A 22,340-nucleotide genomic window follows, 5' to 3' on the forward strand; every position below is an offset into this window, starting at 1 on the left:
ATCTCCTTCCGCATTATTAGGGCGCCGCCTCGCTACCTAGTCAGGTGAAATGCAAAACAACCCTTCCCTGCAGAGCAACTGCTGGAATTCTGCCTCAGCGTCCGGCTTTCCAAACAAGTTTCTAGACCTCATGCTTACGACAGCACGCTTGAAAGCGTGTGAAGACATAAGCCCCGTGGAATCGGAAACAGAAGCGCCACAAAATGGTGCAGAACAAGGCTCTGGTGTCATGCACAGCCCCTGTCCCAGTAGGCAAAGCTAGGAAGTATTCAAAAATGAAAACTCTCTACCACTGTGGTACATGCAGTAGAATTATGTAATTGTGCACCCCTAGAGCACACCGAAAAGGCAGAGAAAGAACATCAAGTCAAGCCTTATGCTGCAATGTGACCAGCTCACCCACCACAGCCCAACCCCTGCTATTCAGACCACAGTACAAAAACCACACGGTAGAAAACTTCCCTAGGTTTCTTCAGGTCACTGGCCTAAATCCGGTATGGATTTGTTATGCTTCTTTTGTGATCAGAGGGCATATCAAAACTACAAGACAGACATTGGTTTAAAAAACCACCTTCTCTTTCCAGAGAACCCTGAGAACTGCATTCCTAAGTACACTCTTGGGTTGGCACCCCTCCCCTCCCCAAATCACCCCCGCCCCCCGTTCTCAGTCCACAAAATTTGCAGCGTCACCTGTTTCATAAATCCCAGAGGCGGCCTGCAAAAGTGACAAAGGCAGCGTTTGCTAGAGACAGAGGGTTGCGTGCAATGCTCGTCATACTCAAGAGAAGACCAGCTGAAATGAATGGGCACAGCTAACTTCAACACATTAACCTCAATGGGCCTGATCTGAGTCAGATCAGAAGTTGGATGCAGATCAGTGTTTCGGCAGAAGGCAGGCCAGCCTGCAGATTTCAGTTTGTGAAAAACGATTTGGTCAAGCAAATGAAACATACCACTTAAATTGAGAAGGGATCTGATGGGGACTAATCATTATGAGCATTAATTAACTGGGTCATTTTAAAAGTCACCCTTTCCTGATCAAGTTCTCCGATTAAAGTGAAGCCAAATATATTCCACGACCCCAGTAACTCCTACCCTTATGAATGTTTAAACATTAAAACTAAAATCATTGAAATTATAAAAAATAGAAAATAGAATTAACCAAGCAGTCAAGGGCACGTGTATCACCAACAAGTGTTAAGGTTTTTCACCCTTTCACTCTGGAAGAGTTTAGTTCATAGCATTTGTGTCCTATTATTCAATTTCCCATTAAGAGGCTGGCAAAAGACGATCTAGACTAGAGAGTTCCCCAATGTCCTCTCACACACCCCTCAAACAAATGTGATTTAAAAAAAGCTAGATTCAGCACCTGTACCATATAGCCAGCTCCCGGTTCACTACTCAGCAAGAGACTTGGAAATGAAAGAAACAAAAATAGACATGTTTAAAAATAAAGTTGCCACGGCTGGAAAACCTCACCCTGCTCCTGGCTAACTATAGATTTCAAACTGTGCCACAGAGAACATTAGATTACAGGGTTCTAAGCAAAGGGTGGCATGTTAAACAACCCTACCACCACCCTAAAATACTGTGGACAGCTCACCTAAAGCATCTTTGGTTTTGCATAACCTTCTAATTCAATACCACATGTTTGAGAGAGATAAGGGAAACGGGTCATTAAAGCACAGGGTGCGGTCTTTGCAAGGACTATTTTAGCTTACCAGAAAGCTGCAGATGTTGTCTCTACCAACTACCAAAGAATGCCTGAGGTCTCCCTATATTTAAGAAGTCTCCACACTGGCATAATGGCACCAATTATACCCATACCAGGGCAGGCCAGTAGGAAATGCAACTCATTATTAAACTGATCACTCATGCAACTGTGACAAACTTGACCCCCTACCGTTTTTCAAACTCAAATCAAAGAGTTTTCACCCCCATATTCTCACAAGTTCTGTATAATTATTTTTCTTTTTCACTTAAATCACCTAGGGTGATTTTTTTTTTTGGGGGGGGAGGGGAAAATAGGAAACAACACTTTTTGGCCATGTTTGCAAACTATTAACTGCAATTGCCCTGACCAAAGGAGTCACAAAAGCAACACAAAATTAAGGGACCAGTGCGAAACACACAAGTGTTTACAGATATATTTCTTCTTTGGCGATCACTCATAGTTGAGTAAGATTGTATTCCATAAACACGGTCTTAACAGTGAGTCTGTAAGTGACTGTGGAAGCAAATTCTGGATCCACAAGTCCTTCCACAGTGGGGGCATAGGTTTCCGGGTGGGAGTTGATCATGGTGAGGGTTTGCCAAGCATGCCTTCCAAATTGCACATTTCTCCCTTTCGTCCCCAGTTTGAGCATCTTCAAAGTCCATGACACCTTTGGTAAAGGCTGTTCTCCAATTGGAGCACTCACAGGCCAGTGTTTCCCAGTTGTTGGTGTTTATACATTTTTTCTTAGATTTGCCTTCAGAGTCTTTAAACCTCTTTTGTTGACCTCCAGCATTATGCTTACCATTTTTAAGTTCGGAATAGAGTAGTTGCTTTGGAAGACGATAATCACGCATCTGCACAACACGACCAGCCCAACGACGTTGAAGAATCACCGCTTCGACACTGCTCCTTCCAGTACACTGCCATTAGTTCGCCTGTCTTCCCAAGTGATGTGTACAATTTTTCGGAGACACATATAATTAGACAGATGAGAATGCATAACTGGGCCTTCTTGGTTGTGGCTCCACAATTCCATATTAAAAGTTAGACATTAAGCAGGTCCCACCTCCTGCATTTAAAGGTGGCTTGAAAATACTTCCATAAATTTTTGATGGCGTGCATGGATGAAGGCAGTTAACTGGGGTGTGGCTGGGTTACTGATTTATGCTGGTAGTTTTAGTGTTATTATTGCCCACTATGTGCTTTAAAAAGGTTTTATTAAATGAACTTGTAATTTAAAATACTCTAAGCGCTTTGTGAAGGATTTCCTCACAAGGTGGATTATAATACATCATCATTATCATTATTAAAACATAAATTTTTGTTTCACAACTTGGGACCAAGCATTCCATTCGGGCAAGCAGGCTGGTGTGAGAGGGATTGGTCCTCTGTCTCTTCTTCTGCAACCAGCACGAAAGCCAAGCTCTGGTGGAGAGACGGGACAGTCTAGTCTGTCCCTTCTCTGCCAGAATCTCCCTCCCTATTTTTTATTTGTCTGTCCATCATCTAGCAACCTGCATTTCAGTCTTGCTCAGTAAGTAGAGGGTGGGCCTTATTTTCTCCCGCAGGTAGCACAGAAATCCATAGTGGCAGCTACTTACAACACTTCATAACTTTTTGAGGGATTATGTACAGTGATGGGTTTGTATCCATTCATGGCGGTATGGGTGCATTGATAAGTGCAGCTTCCCCCATCAGTCACTCTGGTGAATACTATACACCGAAGTTTCAGACACAAAACCGATCCTTTTACAAACTGGAACGACAAGGGCACTGCCTGCATTCTCAAACTTCAGTGAGACTTAACAGCAGCACCTCGATTGCATTTTTTCATTCTTGTTATCGCTGCTCTTAATTTGAGGGATGGGCTGGGGTGAGATTCTTAGGTCCGCTGATTTTAAGTTTGCACCTGGATATCCTAATCTCAAAAGCCAACTGAGCATTAGAACGTAAGTCTCAAAAATATAGAATGAACGTGACCGAATTTAGCTTTTGGGGATGTGCCACTACAGGAGTGCAAGTCTAGGCACCGCTGATCTTGTGGGAGGACGAAGCCACTGTGTCCTTTGTCTGCCTTCCAGATGGCAAAGAGCTAACAGTACTAACAGCTGATTCACTGACTTGCAATGGGTAGGTCCTTCAAAAAAGTCTCTCCCAGTCGTATTGCCAGAGATCTATGAACTGGAAATGCCAACATTTAACCTGGAATTCAGCACTCAACACCAACAGTATCTAGTACACCGTTCTACCGCATTGCTCTTCCTGGGGGATGGGTGGTCCACAAGAGAGTCCTCTGACCCCAGAAAGGTCGATTGCAGCAGTAGCATCATTGCCATTTTTGCTTCTGGTGGTTTTTAGCAAGAAAAGGAAGCCAGATGAGAGAGAGAGGGAGATTGGGCGCAAAGGAGAGAAGACCTCCCGTACCTTTAATCATTATATACAAGAGGAAATTTCAACAAGTACAACTTTACTCTTGTGTGCATGAAAAGCTGCCCTGCTGAAAGCCCCTCTTCTGCACAACTTTTGCCACACCCTTTCTTGTACCAGGGCACTCAAAAGAGAAAAGCAGGAAGATTAAGTGCATATGGTTACAAAATTCTGGGGTGCTGGGGTCCCACCGTGTTGCAGGTTGTAGTTCCAGAAGGGTCCCAATTCAGAAAAGCTTGACAAAAATACATCTGTACAATTGATTTATCCCTTTTCTCAAGCTGCATTTGATCAGCGCAGGACAATGCTGGTTAAATGCCTAAAGATAAAGAGTGTCCAGCTGTGGTTTGGGATATATTTCGGAGAAACCCCCCCGCAAACAACAATCCATACTCCAGCATGCTACAGACAGAGCAAAGGCAGAAAGAAGCTAGAGTGCCCCACCCCTCAGCTGCTCATCCTATTTCATTCCACAGAGATAAACTAACAAGGTTATAAAACAATTCCTACTGATGCACTTCTCCCCGATACACATTTATGGTACCAAGGAACTATACCAAGACTTGCCATGCAATGCTATCTTAAAAATAAGGAATTTAAGAGCTGCAATTATATATTTTTATCTATCAAAATTGACTGCCCTTTGGACAACAAGGGAAAGAGGGCAGAGTGTAATGCAATTTAGCATTTTAATTAGCATAAAACTAGTGACAGGACAGTGGTCGAAAGGAGCATATCTCTTTCTCAAGTGCTTGCTACAGCTCCAACCTTGTATTTCCTTGCAGTCGGATATTCAGATAGCAGACTGGCTTGCTTCACACCAGCTTGCTCCTGTAAGTTTCACAAGAAAACAAAAAAGAGCCTTTGTACAGAAAGTCAGCTGTTCCAAGCATAGCACAGGAAATGTTACATCAACTTGCAACAGTTGTGTCAGCAGCAATTCAATAACCATCAAGAAATGTTGGACCGTCTGTTTTAAATGTAAAGGAACTTTGCTTCAGTTATGACACAGACACAACAATGATAGGTCCTGACATCACCAATGCCATCCCTTCAAGTCTGCTGCAGAAAACAGGCTTGCAGCTTTTCAAACCAACCAAAAGACTATAAAACTGCACATATCTGAAACCTCTTTATGCAGCAAGATTCTCAGCAATTATCTGGACAGGCTCTGTAAGAAGTCCTAGCCATTGCTGAAAGAACACCCACATCCCAATTGTGAATTGTGCTAGAAGTTTCCTCACATGATAACAAATGAGTATGATTCATGTCATTTAGCATAAATACTTCCAGCCCCACGCTTGGGCTTCTGTAGCATTTGAAATACTGTTATTTTTGCAAGAACACTGGCGTTAGAAGGGCAGGGAAGGAGGCCGACTGGGAGAAAACGTAAGAGGAACCTTGGAATAAGTGGGCGGCCAGCAGGATTTGTGCAACACAGAAGCGACACACCCTTCGTCCTAGGAGCATTACCCAAAATTCCATGTAGGTTTCAAGCTCACATACGCACAGGGGATGCACAGAGTTTCCTCATTTTCCTTCTACCGTTCCTTTCCTACTACTGATAAACAATGCAATTTAGCATTTTAATTTGCATAGAAATTAGTGGAAACAGATGCTGTGCAGAAGCGATGCAGACTTAGGAGGCCACAGAATGCTGCTCACTTTGCTTAAGGATTTAGCTGCACCTGTGATGTGGCAGAGGACCACTCCACATGGACACAGTACACTGGGTTCCTGAAGGGCATGCACTGCCTCCACAAGTGTTCTGGGAATTGATGGGCACCCAATACACATGTCCCACACGCCCAATGGTAGGACCAGAGCAAAAATTAACAGTTACGTTAGGTTAAGGAGAATCAACTCAAGCGCAAGAACGAAAATGGGCAACCATGTTCAAGCAGTGCAGCCCTGAGCCCAAAAGCAGGTCGCTCCACACCATCAGTTCCCTTCAGAGCAACCCGAAGGCAGTTCTCTTTTTAATGCAGTTGATTGGCAGACTGGTAGCTTGGTATTTAGCAGCACTGAGCACCAGTATAGCAAAGCAAAATTATGCCCCAATCATCAGAAAACCAATTAAAACGAAAAGCAAAACCTTAAGCAAAGAAATGCCAACAGCTCTGACAGTTTTAACACAAATGCCATTAACAATGAATTATATTTAAAAGTATGTTTTAGGGAGATGACTGTAGAAGTATTTAATCATGGAGATTTTAAATACTAGCTGCCAATACCCAACTACTCATTACCTCGAGGGTGTCCCCTTTTCTCAAGAACAGTTTCTGTATATAAAATCTCTTTCCCTATTGAAAAGTGAGTACAGATGGGAAACAAGGTTGTTAATAAGACATGCTACAGGAGCACAACAGGAAAGTAATTTTGCAACAATGCCACAAGGAAGGTTTTCTGTTCTCTGTGTCCAAGATTTAATTTAATTTTTTAAAGAAAATATATAAGTATATAAATATGGGCAACAGGAATGGACAGTGTTTGTATTCACAGTCCACAGCGGACCTGCCAAAGAGGTTGCATGTTAGAAAAGTGAACATGCAGCAGCTTCCACAAGCTACTAATTTTGCAAGATTGCTTCGAGTCCCAGCCAATGCAAGATAGCTCCAGCATTTATTCCGAACTGCATCCATGTCTGCACATAATGTAATAAATAAATCGAGGGTGGCGTATTTCTGGTTTGCAACACGCAACTTACTTTTACTGCAACATGCTGGCAGAAGCATAATATGCTATTGTCAACTTGTGCGTTTCATCTATTATCCAATCTTACTAGGGTGCCACCTGCTGCAATCCTGAAAGCCAAACTGCAGGAATAAAAACCTCAGCTTATTCAAAAAGCCTTCGCAATTGAAACAAAGATATACATGTCAAATCAATATTATAGACTGTGTGTGTGTGTGTGTGTGTGTGTGTGTGTGTGTGTAATGGCATTAGTAATATCCAACCAGTCTTTCAAAACATCCACTTTCTGCAGACTTTTTTTTTACTTGTTTGCTCCACTCTAGTACTCTCGAGAATTGGAGCCAAGTGATTTTTAAATGAGGAAAGTAACTCAACTTTCAAAAACCAAGATGAGCTAGTTCTTACATCTACATGGAGTAATTTTGGTGGCAAGGAACTGCACCCTGCAGTTCAGCAACCTTGGCAAAACAAATCCCAAGTAGTTTGCCATACCCACTGCTCAAGCACTTGTGCTTGGGGGGAAAATGTATTGAGTTTTAATCAGATCTTGAAATTTCAGAAGGAACAGTGATCCTAAAACCCAGGTGAGAGGACCTTATTATGGGGCACAGGTGATTTGCTGCCAGGAGTCTGCTACAGAGGCCGCTACCACATCTGTAAAAATCTCTATGGTCATAGATCTAGGCTGCTGGTGGTTTCGGGGCACTAGAGGGATGAGCTGGAAGTGGTTCTGGATCTGCTGGATCCAAAGTATTTGATTCCTCCAAGGAGCTCTAGGATGAATTTGAAGTTGGCAGAGCGAATTCCTCCCTTCCCTCTTGGTTTCAATGGAGGGATTAAAAACAAAACCGAGAATTGCCTGGGCAAATAATAATAATGAGGACAAAGGTAAAATCCCTCCTTGCTCTCAAACCAGCCGGCACAAACTGGCAGAGCACTGAAAATGACAATCTGCCACTTCAGTCCCCTCACCTTAGCCATGGATACTTCCTAACTTTCAGTATGTCAGAATCACTGATTCTGTAAGAAGTTCAGCTTGGAAGAATGTATTGATGCAAAGATCAGTCTTAATTATGCAGAGATACTGTGGTGGCAAATTGTTGGTGCCTCTTTTAAAGTTTGAAGCAACTTGTAACTCAAAGGGATAGACTGTCCTTTCTGACATCAGAGCCAGTACTGCACTAGTTAATAGCATGAAGAGTAAATCAAATATTCCGTTTAAGCAAAGCTGGCTTTCATTGCCACCTGAAGATATTTGGAATGCGATGCAACAAACTAGATTCTTATAGCACTCTGAAAGTACCGGTATAACTGTCAGACACACTTCCTTCATGGATTTGCCAAGGTCAGGGCATTCATGATTTCTGGAGCATCTCAGGTATCTTTGAAGGAAATGGGACTCTCAGGTTTCCCGAGCTAAATTACTAAAATCCAAGCGTAAATGCCACTTTCAGGAAACGAGAAGGTGCAATATGCAAAGTCTTATGGCCTCCGAGGGACGCACACAAAATCCATGTAACCAGTGCCTGTCCCACTTTTCCCAGGTTCAGGAAGAGATCAGCACAGGCACCTCAATATCCCCAATACTGAGAACAAGTCAGACCTCCTCCCACAGAGATGCATGTTCTGAAACCACTTGCCTTAGGACAGTATCTATGAACAGGTTTAGTTCTAACTCAAGCTTCCAAAGGACGCATGGAGAAATAAATGTGCAAGGGGCTGCATTTGTCAGCTGTCCCCAATATCCTCATCCCTTTCAATTCCACCCCCCAAGCTTTTTGTGTTGATGGGAGGTTCTTCACATGTTCTTCCGAACCCAATTAGAACCTTCTACAATCAGGAAATTGGCTTGGATACTGCAACACAGCAGCTGCAAATCCATCCATAGGTAGGAAGGGCAGATAGATACTGTGAGTAGAACTGCAGCTGCCCCCATCAGCCGCACATTCAAAGAGCCAGCTCAGCTGCTGTTTGGGAAAAAATAACACACCCATCTCAAGTAGTAGGATTCATAAATAGCAGCCAAATACTGTAAATTTATTGAGAAAACCAATTTTTTTTTTTTTTTGCAAAAGTGGATTACAACTGATTTTACCACAACGGTTTTTTTCTTTGTTTCTTCCTATAAAAGTAGATTTAACAAGCCAGTTTGTTGATCTGTGGCCTATCTACACAGAACTGTAGGTTTGCAAACATGACATGGAATGTATAAAACCATTCAGGGTAGTTGAAGATGACAAACTGTTACGTATCAATTATTCACTTTTATAGCTAGCTTTACTACCTACAAAAGAGAAGGAACAGATGTTATCACATTTTTTTAAAAAATACTTATTTTTCCAGAAAGAAGGAGGAGATTTAGAGGTTTTTATTCAAATATGAATAGGTATGCAAAAGGCCTAATACTATTTTTTTATGCAAAAATCAAAGTTAATAGAGATGGTAAAAACACAATTAGCAACCTTGAGGTGCAATAGAGAGGGCTTTCTGTTTGATCAGATGTAATCCCTCACCTAAGATTTAAAAGCCTAATTTTTAAAAAAGAGAATGGCATTTTAAGAAAGAGATCAGCATGATGGTCTTGGGGGGGGCATGTGAAATTAAGCTTAAGGAAATTTCACCTCTTTTAATCATGAGCGTATCACTGTGCCTTCTCCTCAAGGAGCCAACAGCTATTTCAGATGCTTAAAATGGTGCTGTATTTCAAATTCCGTAAACTACATCTGAATAAGAACCATGACTCTCTGCATTCAAACTAGTTTGCCACAATTTAGCGCCACTGGAGACTTTGAGAAAACACAACTAGCAACTTGCTTAACATTCAAACATTTCTTTGCCACATACCTGTGAAACCTGAAGTCAAATCTGAAAGAAGCTATCCTATATAATATGCACCTCTTTTCTATACCAGACCCTGCTTCACTGCGTGCACATACTCTGTGGGTAAACATTTCAGGCAACATAACAACTGCGTTCCTGCTAATTCAAGGTTGTTGTTTTTTACAAACCAAACCAAAGAGCACCTTATTTGTGGTTCCCCGCTTTTATCCTAATGAACTCTTGAATCTTTTTTTTTTTGGTGGGGGGGGGGAAAGCAGCATCAAGTATGATTCCCAGATTAAGTCATAGCTTAAACACACATCTTATAAAATGAACTAGGTCCTAATGTATGCTAAAGAAACAACAGCATACAAATTCCAAATGTGTCACTTCTGGTTGAGTTCTTCCTTGCATCTTCATACCCCCAATTCCCCCCCCCCCCCATGAGACAGTCTATCCTTTCTGAAACGTTCCACACTTCAGTCCAGCAGAGGCAAGTGAAATATGTTTGTGGGAATACAGTAGTTTAATGTTCTTGTCTAGCAACCCTCGAGTGACATTGAAAGAAGGTAACCGTCACGTTTAGAAAAAAAACAACACCCTACAAATAAGTTATATAAAGTTCTGAAATCATCTCCACTTCTGAGGCAGCCTTACCAGAGACTTATTGGGTTCCTTCCTCTCCCTTTCAAAGCACCTTTTAAAGAGTAGTACAGATGTAAGAATATTTTTTTCCCTATTATAAGCTATTTGCATCTTTTTTTCCTTAAAGAATCACGTTTGAATGATTATAAAAAATTATCTATTGCAACAACATAGGTCCAGCTACACTGAAAAAAATTACACCGCTTATTTGAAATACATTTCATTTTAGAAACAGGCTACTAAATAGGTCTATACAAAAACTCTAAAATAATTTTTCCGTATTAAAATAAAGAGTGTGTTAGGAGAACTACTCAAATGGGATTAAGTTTTGTTTACCGTCTTTTTCCTATAATGCTTGATATTCTGCGATCATGTGGCTGGCTCACTCCATAACCAGCACACACACACACACACGCACACAACCAAACACGCACGCACACACACCAAAAAAAAAAGCTGAAAAGAAATTAACAAATACACAGTGATAATTAATGCTCTGGGATTTAGTCTCACAGTCTCTGATTAGTACAAAGGAAACCAGGCTCATCCCCTCTTTGAGGAGAAAGTCCAGGATATAAAAGCAAGCATACCTCATCAGCTGATATGAAATTATAAAAAATTTCACAAGTCTCAGTCATTTTGAAATCTAAAAAAGTCAACAGTAAAATGTGCAAGCCGAGTTGGGCTTCTGTCCTATCGGTTCCCCTGGGCTTGATGACCACTTTGCAGAACAGCCAAGATGCATGTGAAGTTCTTTCCCTTGGGGCTGCAGAAGCCACCGCGAGATTTCTTGAGAGGGAGCACACTTCCAGGTTCGCAAGACCAACTGAACAGCAGGCAGAAGACAAAACCAGTTAGTGGTGCTGTACTGAACTGTTTTTCTCCGCTAGGTGTCGTAGAAAACTGTCTTCGCCTTGGCCCCTATGATTTAAAGGCTCACTCTTAAACAGAGCAGGAGGTGGAGGTAAATGAGGGACGGGGGGCACAGGGACAGGGAGGTGATGTGGATGGTGGGGGTGGAGGTGCAGGTGAGAATATGGGTGGCCAATGGGGCGGGGTGGAAGCGTGCTCACTGGGTTCATATTGATTGGTGGAGTAGGAGCAGGGATGTTCTGTGTGTTCGCAATGGAAGGTACAGTGGTGGCAGGAGAGCTTGTGGCTAGTGTGATCTGGCCAGCTGGTGGCACGTTTACAGGACTGGTAACACGGAAGCACTTCTCCTTGTGTGCCTTGAGCATGTTGGAAAAGCGGAACCGCTGGCCGCACACGTCGCATGGATATGGCTTCTCCCCTGTGTGAGTTCTGCGGTGTCTCTTCATGTTGGGGCGGCTGGTGAAGCTTTTGCCACAGATTTCACAGATAAAAGGCTTCTCTCCTGTTGAAAAATTGAACGTGGAAATTCATTCTCCATCTACCTCAATCAGATATTCATTAACCGTAGTAAAAAAGCAGAACACAGATCTACAATAATTTTTTTTTTCAAAGGCTGAGGAATACATTAGGTGCTATGTTAAAGGACTGAAGATTTAAAATCACACAACAATGATCTTAGCTAAGCAATGCTTATGACGCCAACTTGGTTTAAATCCTTGACGCTTCTCTACTTTTCATGCCCAGAGGCTGCACTCCTCTAACTTCTCCAGTTCCTTGACTCTCAGTATAAAATGGGAGCTATCCAAACACACTCTTTCCACCCCTCCTCCTTCAACACAGCCCTAAACCTTCTCCTCCGCAGTCTTGCTTGCAGAGACGACCATGTGCCCCAGGATCCTATCCCTTCCAATTTCAGTTTGCCATCTCCCCAATTATTCTTCCTTTTCAGCAGAATATAATCAGTCTATCCTCCAGCTCCTTCTGTATTGTGTTCAAATGAATCAGCATTTCTCTGATTTTACAAAGTCCTCCCTTGACCTATTCCACCCTTCTATCTATAGTCACGTTTTTTTTTCCAGATCTTCCCTCCAAACTACAGTGGTGCCCCGCTAGACGAAAATAATTCGTCCCGCGAAAATTTTCGTCTAGCGGGGTTTTCGTCTTGCGGAGCGGCAATGGGAGCCGCGCTCCGCAAAAACGAAAAAAAAAAGACGAAATTTTTTCGTCTTGCGAGGCAGCCCCATAGACTTTTTCGTCTAGCGGGGCAGCCTCCCGCTAGACGAATGCTTTCGTCTAGCGAGTTTTTTGTCTAGCGAAGCATTCGTCTAGCGGGGTACCACTGTACCAGAATACAGACTCTATTCTTGCTGTCTTATCCACCTCTTCTCTTAACCTACCACAACTGGCTTCTGCTTTCTGCACTCAATGTAACCTGCTTTATAAGTAGGCAGACCATTTGGTACAGTACACTCTGGCTGGCAGCAGCCTTCCAAGGTTCCAGAGCCCAAGTATTTCCCCCTGAAAGCAGACAGGGTCCATGTGTCACTGCAACTTTCACTTCGGCCTCCCATTTACTAACCTCAGTTCTTTCCTGTTTATCTAATAACTCATTCACCTCTATCATTCAGACGATGCAACACCTTGTTCCAAATCCCTACATTCTTTTCCCATCCCCTTCTGTATCCAGCAAACATGCTTAAAGCTCTCCAGCTCCCATAACTTTCTATACTAGATGCTGCTCTTTAAGGCCATAACTTCTCCTAGAGCACACTCTCTCTCCTCTAAACCCATGTTTTCTGGGGAACCTGGATCTTAACCCTTTGCATTTCCCCCATGTGCAATTCTGTTTCCTTATGTTCGGTTGTTGTTTACCCTTGACTTTTCTCCACTGTACATGAAAATTTATAGACTGGGCAAGAACCTGTCTTTTTCTTTTCATGTTCTGTATTATTGTTATGAATAAAACTGAGGAGTACATGCTGATGAATCTCTTTATTGTGGACTGTGCACAGTGGTACCTCGCTAGACGAATGCCTCGCTAGACAAAAGGCATTCGCTAATGAAAGGCTGACTCGCAAGACGAATTTCCCTATGGGCTTGCCTCACAAGACGAAAAATTTTCATGACCCCCCCCCCCCGTCAAACTGCTCTTCCCCCGTTGGTGCTTCGCAAGACGAAATTTTCGCTAGATGACAGCACTCGCAGAACGAATTAATTTCGTCTTGCGAGGCACCACTGTATGACCTTTTTTGTTCTAGTGCAGTGTTTCGCAAACTTGGGTCTCCAGCTGTTTTTGGACTACAACTCCCAACATCCCTAGCTAGAAGGATGATGGGAACTGTAGACCTAAAACAGCTGGAAACCCAAGTTTGGGAAACCCTGCCTAGTGTACTTTCACATTACAGAATAAAAAAGTACATCTTTACCAGTGTGGGTTTTCATGTGCTCATCGAAGTACTGCTTCATGTTGAAGTCTTTACCACACCACTGACACATAAACTGCTTGTGTCCAATGTGGATGCTCATGTGGGAACGGAGCTGGTACTTGTACTGAAACCTTTCATCACAGTTCTAAAAGAAACAAGAGGGTACAAGTCTTCCATTTGCAAGAATCAGGGTAAAATAAACTATAATGCAGCAGCAATATATCCCATTGTGACGAGACCCAAAAGGCTCTCATTCTGATTTAGCTTTCATTCTGCCTTACCACACACAGTTTCAAGGCTGCTAAGGCTATCATAAAAATAATTTCAATAAAATCCTGTTGTGCTAATAAGTTCCCAGGATAGTTTCTATACTATTTCAAAAATTTTCAAAAAATTACACTGTAAAGACATGATCAGTTTATTGTGTTGGGAGAAATGAAACAAAAATATTCTTCCAGATTTATGGACTTAAGGGCAAGGTGGAAAATTTGTAGTGGTATATGTAGAGAGCAGGAAATGAAAAGGGAGAACTTTGCTCTATTTCATTTCCAAGTCAAAACACCCAAGAATCAAGCTTTCAAAATGTGAGAATCAAAGTCGCAATACTGATGCACGTACTGGATTGCGTACAACAAAGTAATTCCATTCACGCAAGAACGTCTGCCTGCACAATGGAACTTCTTCTTCCCCTACCCAATTTTTGCAGATAACATTTTGGGGGGAAGGCAAAAGCTTCAATTTGCTTTTCCACAAGACTACCGTATTTCTTTTCTCGCTTTCACCTTTGACATCCAATTTTCCGCATCTCTAAATCTACACTCATACTCAGTTTTATTCTTCTGCTGCCTATGCTAAAATAGTCAGAATTTGCTGTATGATGGAAAGAACATGGTCAGCCAGTCAGCTATAGTGCCTTATCATATAGTGAAGTGTATTTTACAGCGCCCCTGCTACTTCACACTGTGATGATATGGCACAATTAATCTCACAGTTGGGCAGCAGACAAGCAGCAAACAGTCGCCAATATCCGGAGTCTAGATGTTTGTTCTGCATTGTGCGCGTTTTTAAAATTCAAAGTAATTCCCAACTCTAACAGCACCCTGAATTAGCAAGAGTGCATACCTCGCACCGGAAAGGCTTCTCTCCCGAATGCTGCAGGGAATGAACTTTGAGTGACATACTGCGTTTGAAGGATTTTCCACAGGTTTCACATGTAAATGGCATGTCCTTAGTGTGTGCTGAAAAGACAAATTAGGGAACAAGTATTTAGAGAGGAGAATCAGTAAGTGGTGAAAACAATGCTAAGTTCTATCCAAAATTCCACTCTGCTGTGGTGGGGCAAAAAAAGAGGTTGGAAAGGGTAAAAAAAAAGCCACCGAGTTCAATCTCATATATTCAGGAAGGATTCTTCAAACCAACGTACTAATATCCATAACCGATGTTTATTTTATTTCTATAGCGCCCTACAGCCAGAATGCTTCCCAGGATGGTTTACAACAAAATAATTACAACATAAACGAAATAAAACAATGTCACAATTAGATTTTCCAAATCTGTTCCCCCCCGGAAAAATTGAAAAAAAGTGTGTGGAATATTCAAACTATATCAAATAGGGTGTTTTTTCCAAATTTTTACGGGGGGAAAAAATCAGCTCCCCACCCCCATTTTCTGGGTTTTTTCCAGGCCTTTCCATCTCTAATCACAATAAGAACCAGCAATTAAAAATGGCAGGTGAAATTTGAACCATAAAAAGCTCATTGCTGCACACAAGAGTCCCAGAGGAGGGACGCAAAGAACACATCAGATATGTCCATAGAGCCATTATTAATTGAGAAAAAGAAGGCTAATAATCAGACTATGAGACAAACTTCCTTCTGCTGAAAATCTTTACAAGACCCTGAGGATAAAAGTAAAAAAAACAAAAACACCTACCTATATAAGACTTAATATCAAAGAAGGAAGCAGCCTTTTACTATCATGCCTACCCTGCTCAACATCACACCAGTAAGCTTAAACTTCCCAGCTGTATTACTGCGTAAAATCAATTGTGTTATTCAAGCCAGAATCATGTCTTAAAAGCAGATTTTACAGGAAAAGGGTCTGACCAAGTGGCCAATCATCAGCAACAGTCATCCTGATCCACCAAGGGATGTTTGAGGACTTTAATCTTTGCAAATTCTGACAAGAATTGACCCGATCCACATCTCTTGGACCAATGTGCAAACCACAATGTAGTTATATATTTCAGTCTTTTGAATTTTGCAGAACAGCTTTTGCCTCAAAAAATACCAAAATTAGTTTGAAAGCGTGCATTCTGGGACTAAATTTGCGAGAGAAATAAATTTAAAAATATTATTTAAATGCCATACAGTTAAATACTGTCAGGGAACTGTCCCCGCTCTCCCCGGCGCAATGCAGGGTGGTGGAAGGGGTCTCAGGATGCTACAGAGAGCCCTGACCCCACCTCACCAGCAGCACTTCCACCTCTAGAGGGGGAAACAGCCGGGAGGGGGAAGGAGAGAGACATGCCAGTTCCGGCACCTCAAATGCATAGAGGGATGAAACATAGGGAAGGGAGGCAGAAATTTGGGATTCCGAAATTCTTATGTTGGGGTCCCAGCCGGAAGGGGCCACTCCTGGATTCTGCGAGTGACTGATACAGACATGAACTTGTAGCTCTGCACTGTAAATAGTATGCACAATAAACCTGTTAAAAGACAGGTTGGAGTTTTGCCTGGTTACTCGCGAGCAACCACCCCACGGACCTTATAAATACTATTTAAATTCCATGTAGCTAAAAAAATCAGAATGTGAAAACAAGATGCAAGTGACTTATAAACACACAAAAAGTTAAAGAGACAAGAAATAAAGTTATTACTATTATTATATATTAAATTTGTATACCATCTGCACCCATAGATACCAGAGCAGTTCACACCATAAAATCACAATATAAAGAACACAAAAAAATAACAAAAATAACAAAAACGAACCAATAATGTCCTCTCCCACAGCACATATAAAATCAGCCAAAGGCCTGGTCCATCTGTCCATCCTTAATTAAAGCAAATCTGGGCACTTTATGACGACACCTCCACAAATTATACCAATCACATCCTGCCAAACCATTGTCTGTGAAGTTTGGTTGAATTATCTATGGCCATAGGGCATAGTGTTGTGGAATGGCCATAGTGTTGTGGAATGCCTTCCCTGATTAAATACAAGCAGTCTCATTGGCATTCCACTGGCCCTTGAAGACACACCTGTTTAGACAGGTACGCTCTTGAATTTGCTAGTCCAATTGTTTTAATGGCTATTTTAACTGTCATAATTATGCCATTTAATGGGCTTGTTTCGTTGTATGTTTATGTTTTTAATGTTTCAATGGAATTGTTTCACTGGGTATTTTAATTCTGCGTAGATCTCTAATAACTGATTTTATACTTCTAAACTGCTTGGTCTATAAATCAAATGCTACTACTGCCAATAATTAGTATTTTAAAGTTGTAAATCACCTTCTCAGCTTTGTCAAAGAAAATGTTTACTAAGTAAGAACCTGGTAGGAAGGAAATAGTGTCAGACTTCAGACCTGATAAGACTTGAGTTCATATTCCGCCTAGAGGGTATGAAGCTCACTGAGAGAGCCAGTCTCTCTCCCACTCTCCTACCTTATAGGGTTGTTGCGAGGCCCAAGTGCAGATGTGTTTGCATTCTTGTGCATGGATTTGATTTGAGACTGGGACAGCCGTGCCTGGACTGGGAGAGCTTGGCCACAGTAGTACAGGCACTGGTGACTTCAAGGCTGGATTACCACAATGCACTCTCATTGGGACTTCCCTTGTGTTTCGCGCAGAAGCTGCAGTTAGTGCAGAATGCTGCAGCCTGGTTGCTGACAGGCCCTGCCTGCATGGAACACCTCTGCTCAGAGATCTACCAGGCCAAGTTCAAGGCATTAACTTTAACCACAGGACCCACATTTCAGAACTCCCTTCTTAAAACATTTTTTGTTTAGGCAAAACCGATGCAGACCATGTAGAAGCTGAGTTGTATCTCTTATGATTTTAGTAATTATGCTTGAAATTGTTTTTATTTCTTTTAATCGAGAATCTGAATGTTTGATTTTACATCTCTGTTCTGTTAACAGCTCTGTTGTTTTCACCATCAAATGGTATACAAAATTTGCAAAATAGAAGAACAGAATTTGAATTTCAGAGCAAAGGTACCTCTGCGGGTGCAGGTAACAGTATTGGTCTCAGCTGGTTACAGCATGGTGCTAGCAATGCCAAGCTTGCTGGTTCAATCCCCATAAGGGACAGCTGCATATTCCTGCATTGCAGGGGGTTGGACTAGATGACCCTCAGGGTTCCTTCGAACTCTACAATGTTTTTCCCCATGTGAACGTTCCGCTGGCAAGGGCATTTCCCTCCACATTTTGGCCTCAGCTGCAAACAGAGATGGCAATGGCTGATGAGAATGAATAAGGTACTGGAGAGGAGGCACAGACAGATCGTTTGTCTATTTATAACCCAAGAGGCACTGGCAACAGTATAAGGAAAGTACTTTGAACGTTCTCGGAATCAAGCAGCAGAGAGATAAGGAACCACAATACAGGCAGCAAAAACTCACCAACCATGTGCTTTCGCACGTGAGCCATTGTGTAGAACTTCTTCTCGCATATCTCACAGGAGAACTTTTTCTCTGCATACCCATGGACAATCTTGATATGCTCATGGAGGGACCATAGCTTCTTGAACGATTTATTACAGGAAACACACTGAGGATGGACGGGACAAAGAAGTGCAATTCACACAGAGCTCATTTCAGATGGGACAAGCCAGCTGTAACCTAAATGCAGTGAAATAAGGAAGGAAACCACAATCCTAGATACATTATTTTGTGGCAAATGCTGAAATGCCACCCACTTCAGTGTAATTCTGCTGCGCCAGCAGAGCTTGAAAGCTAAAAGTCTGATTAAAGATTGAGTGGGTTGTTCTTGGACTTACATCGCCACCTGCTGCTTCTGAACAGCAGCTACATCTAGATTAAAAACCTGGTGGCTGTGATGGGAGTAAAACCAATCCAAGATTGGTGTGGATGGGAAAGAAAGATTAGGATTACACTATTACAAACCCTCTTCAGAGGCTAAAATATAATTTGTACTAGCTGGTTTAGAAGTGTGCATGCAAACGAAAGCTTATACCCAGAACAAAATAAGCCGACTTTTTCAGCACATTTTTTGTGCTGAACCCCCCCCCCCCAGCTTATACTCGAGGTGGCCGGTGGTGCTGGAGCCCGCCGCCCAGCTCCCACAAGGGCAGGCACAGGAGCCGCGGTTGGGAGGGGTGCTGCACTGCGCCTCCCAACCGCGGCTCCTATGCCTGCTCTTGTGAGCGGTGGCGGAGGAAGGAGCAGCCCGAAAGGACTCCTTTCGGGCTGCTCGCTCCTCCTCCACCGCCGACATCCGCACACACTCCGGCCCACCAGGAGGTTTGTGGTGTGGTGAACCGGCTTATACGCGAGTCGGCTTATACTCAGGTATATACGCTAGTTGGTCTCTAAGGTGCTACTGGGAAACTTGTTCATTTATTTTATCTGGTTAAGAGACGGTGATATTCTAACTCAGATAGATGCCAGCAGGTTTTCATTTAAGCACAGTGATTAGAACTTGTGAAGACTAGAAAGCCCCATATTATGCAAACAGAGTAAATCTAAAGTGAAACATATTTGCCTTTCTTATCCAGTTCTAGGAATCTTGAGAGTTTGGACAGTAACTGGGACTGGAAGAAAGGAGTAGAACGTAACAGCCAAATGTTTTCCTTCTACCAGGGATTTATGACAGATTTATCACATCTAAACAAGTTAATGTAAGTTGGAAGTAATGACCCTTGGTTGCAAAGGGAGACAAATTTGAACTTATCAATTAGTAGTCAAAATATTTTTTTTTGTTTTAATAAGTAATGTCTCAATTTTCTCCAAACACAACTCCAAAATGGCTTAGAAAAGTAAAAATTGGATCAATGCAGCAAATAAAACATCCTGTAACACAATTTACATCAAGTACTAGACAACATGATTATGAGCTAGGAATGTATATAGGCACAAACCTTAACACAACCCCCAATGGCCCAGTTATGCACATGGCCGTGTGTACTGTGAGCTTAAAAAATGAAATTCTGTACCAAGGAAAGCTGAATTTTGCTCCCTGTATAAATTATGCTAAATGTATCAACAACTGCAGTTGATAAGAGTTAAATAAACAGCATTTTAAAAAGAAATACTTAATACTTTCTCCTAACACTTTAAAGAACTTTGAAGATTTCTAGCTCAACCCCTGGCACCCTTCAAACTAATTAGCCTACTCCACAGTCCACCTTAGTGGACTTAAGGTTGTGACTTTTCTCTAATTTACTTGTAGGATTCAGGGAGATACGGTAGATATGAAGACAGAAGTTAACTGGATTCCAGTTCCAATTGAACATGGCAGGATTGTCCTAGCTGAGACAGTGGTAGCAGAATGAGGAGTTGGAACTAGTGAAGTGAAGCAGCAGCAGCTCCTGTGGTTTCCATGTACCAAAATCATACCCATGTGCAAAAACTGGAACCTGGAATAGCAGAGGACTTTTCTTTGGGGGGGGGGGGAGAGGGTGTTAATGAAAACAACCAGATCCCAGCAATAGCAGCAAGCACTTGGAATACAGCAATTACAAATCTACTGAACACACAAGATTTCCCTGATCCAAAGCAAGGCAGCTAGACTGGTGACTGGGAGCGGCCGCCGAGACCACATAACACCAGTCTTGAAAGACCTACATTGGCTCCCAGTACGTTTCCGGGCACAATTCAAAGTGTTGGTGCTGACCTTTAAAGCCCCAAACGGCCTCGGCCTAGTATACCTGAAGGAGCGTCTCCACCCCCATTGTTCTACCCGGACACTGAGGTCCAGCGTTGAGGGCCTTCTGCCGGTTCCCTCGCTGTGAGAAGCTAAGTTACAGGGAACCAGGCAGAGGGCCTTATCGGTAGTGGCACCCGCCCTGTGGAATGCCCTCCTACCAGATGTCAAAGAGAAAAATAACTACCAGACTTTTAGAAGACATCTGAAGGCAGCCCTGTTTAGGGAAGCTTTTAATGTAGTGGCTGGGGAAACCCAGCCAGATGGGTGGGGTATAAATAAATTATTATTATTATTATTATTATTATTATTATTATTATTATTATTACATAATGCACCATGAAGGGCTTGCAAAGAGCATCACTGACCAACAGGCCTGATGGTTGGCATTGTCTGCCTTGGGAGACAATGAAGGAGTGTGTCTTTGGGGGTGAAGTCAAACTACTGAGAGGTTGCAATGCCAGACAACCATACACATGTATTACACATGACATAATGCTAAGCAAAAAGCAAGAGATGAACACTGCAAACACAATTTCAGCAACATGAACTGTCAAATTTAAATAATAGTTTAACAATGCAAACCAGGCCATGGGAACAAATTCACTACCATGTTTATGGGGCACCTTAGGAAAATGAGTGAGTTCGGAGGGCAAACATTTTGGGTGACACACATATTTTTTTTGTTGGGGGGGGGAGGAGTAGAAGGAATTCACTACTTATGGCTATGAGTTCCCTGGAGTAGTTTTTCCTTTTATATACTTAAAAAGCTATGCTGCTGTTGTGTATGGGCTGAGAGATCAGCAGTATGGTTCCCTTCTCACTACTTTGCCATACACTTCATTTTTCAAAGCTGTAAGGTTGATTATTTCTCAACAAAGCTTTGAGCTGCGACTTGGCTTTTTAAAAGTACTCAAGGAAACACTAAAATTGTCTCCAGCCCCTCATAACTGTAAGCAGGAAAGTCTTTACCTGATAGCAAAGCAATTTCCCTCTTCACTCGGAAGTCCCTGATATTCTCTCCCCACCTTCATCAACGGGCACAAATTATGTAAGGTGAGAAAGGAGGCTTTGTCCCGCTGTAGCTACACGTGAGACTTACTCGTTAAGTTAAAAATGTGAATAAGGGGCAGCTTCAGAAAAGTTTATATAATTATGCATAGTGTAGAGAAAAACGCACAGAAAAGTCAGTCTCTCTCTCTCTCACACATAGCACTAAAATTCAAAGTCATCCAATGAAACTTACTAGGAGATTCAATACAAACAGGATCATTTGGTCTGATCTAGCAGGGCTGCTTTTGTATTTTTAATACCCCTTTTAACATGCTCTTTAATATTATCTAATGTAACCAAGTCATTCCACTAGCATGATCCAACGATTCACGTTCGTCCCTGCTTTTGTTCTCATCCTAGCAAAGAAACCAATTTATCTGTATCCGCCCTTTAAGAATTTGATGGCCCTGGTTTTCAGAGATAGAGAAAATTCAAGGCTGAGAATGTCAGCAAGCATCCTAAGACGGTGTGCTTTGAGGGTTTATTCATAAGTACTTGTGTTACACAGAATCTGGATGTCAATGCAGTTTTACTTCCATTGAAGTAAATATAGCAGACACCAATGCTGTATTACTTTAGATGCCTAGAAACTTTTTTTTTACATTTAGTAGGTCTACCCAGACATATAATTTAATTATGTGAACGTTTTATAAAAGTTTTGTTGCTTTTATTTGTGTTTTGTTGACAATTCTTTTATTATGTACACAGCGTAGGATATATATATTTTTGTTAATCAGTCTATAGGATTTTCTAAATAAAATAAAATAAAATGCAAAGACTCTGAATAAGTATAAAG

General features: G+C 42.0%; 1 protein-coding gene across 1 annotated transcript in view; it reads right to left on the minus strand.

Annotated features, from left to right (window-relative positions):
* Positions 1-9,191: 9,191 nt before the first annotated feature.
* Positions 9,192-22,340, minus strand: part of ZNF652 (zinc finger protein 652) — a 36,328-nt gene continuing 23,179 nt past the window's right edge. The window contains exons 3-6 of the mRNA XM_033170508.1: positions 18,229-18,376; positions 14,725-14,840; positions 13,603-13,747; positions 9,192-11,678 (exon numbers count right to left, since the gene is read on the minus strand). Coding sequence (XP_033026399.1) covers positions 11,158-11,678; positions 13,603-13,747; positions 14,725-14,840; positions 18,229-18,376 — 930 coding nt within the window. The 3' untranslated portion in view covers positions 9,192-11,157. The remainder of the gene's footprint in view (positions 11,679-13,602; positions 13,748-14,724; positions 14,841-18,228; positions 18,377-22,340) is intronic.

This window comes from Lacerta agilis, chromosome 14 (assembly GCF_009819535.1).
Source record: "Lacerta agilis isolate rLacAgi1 chromosome 14, rLacAgi1.pri, whole genome shotgun sequence".
Classification (NCBI taxonomy): Eukaryota; Metazoa; Chordata; class Lepidosauria; order Squamata; family Lacertidae; genus Lacerta; species Lacerta agilis.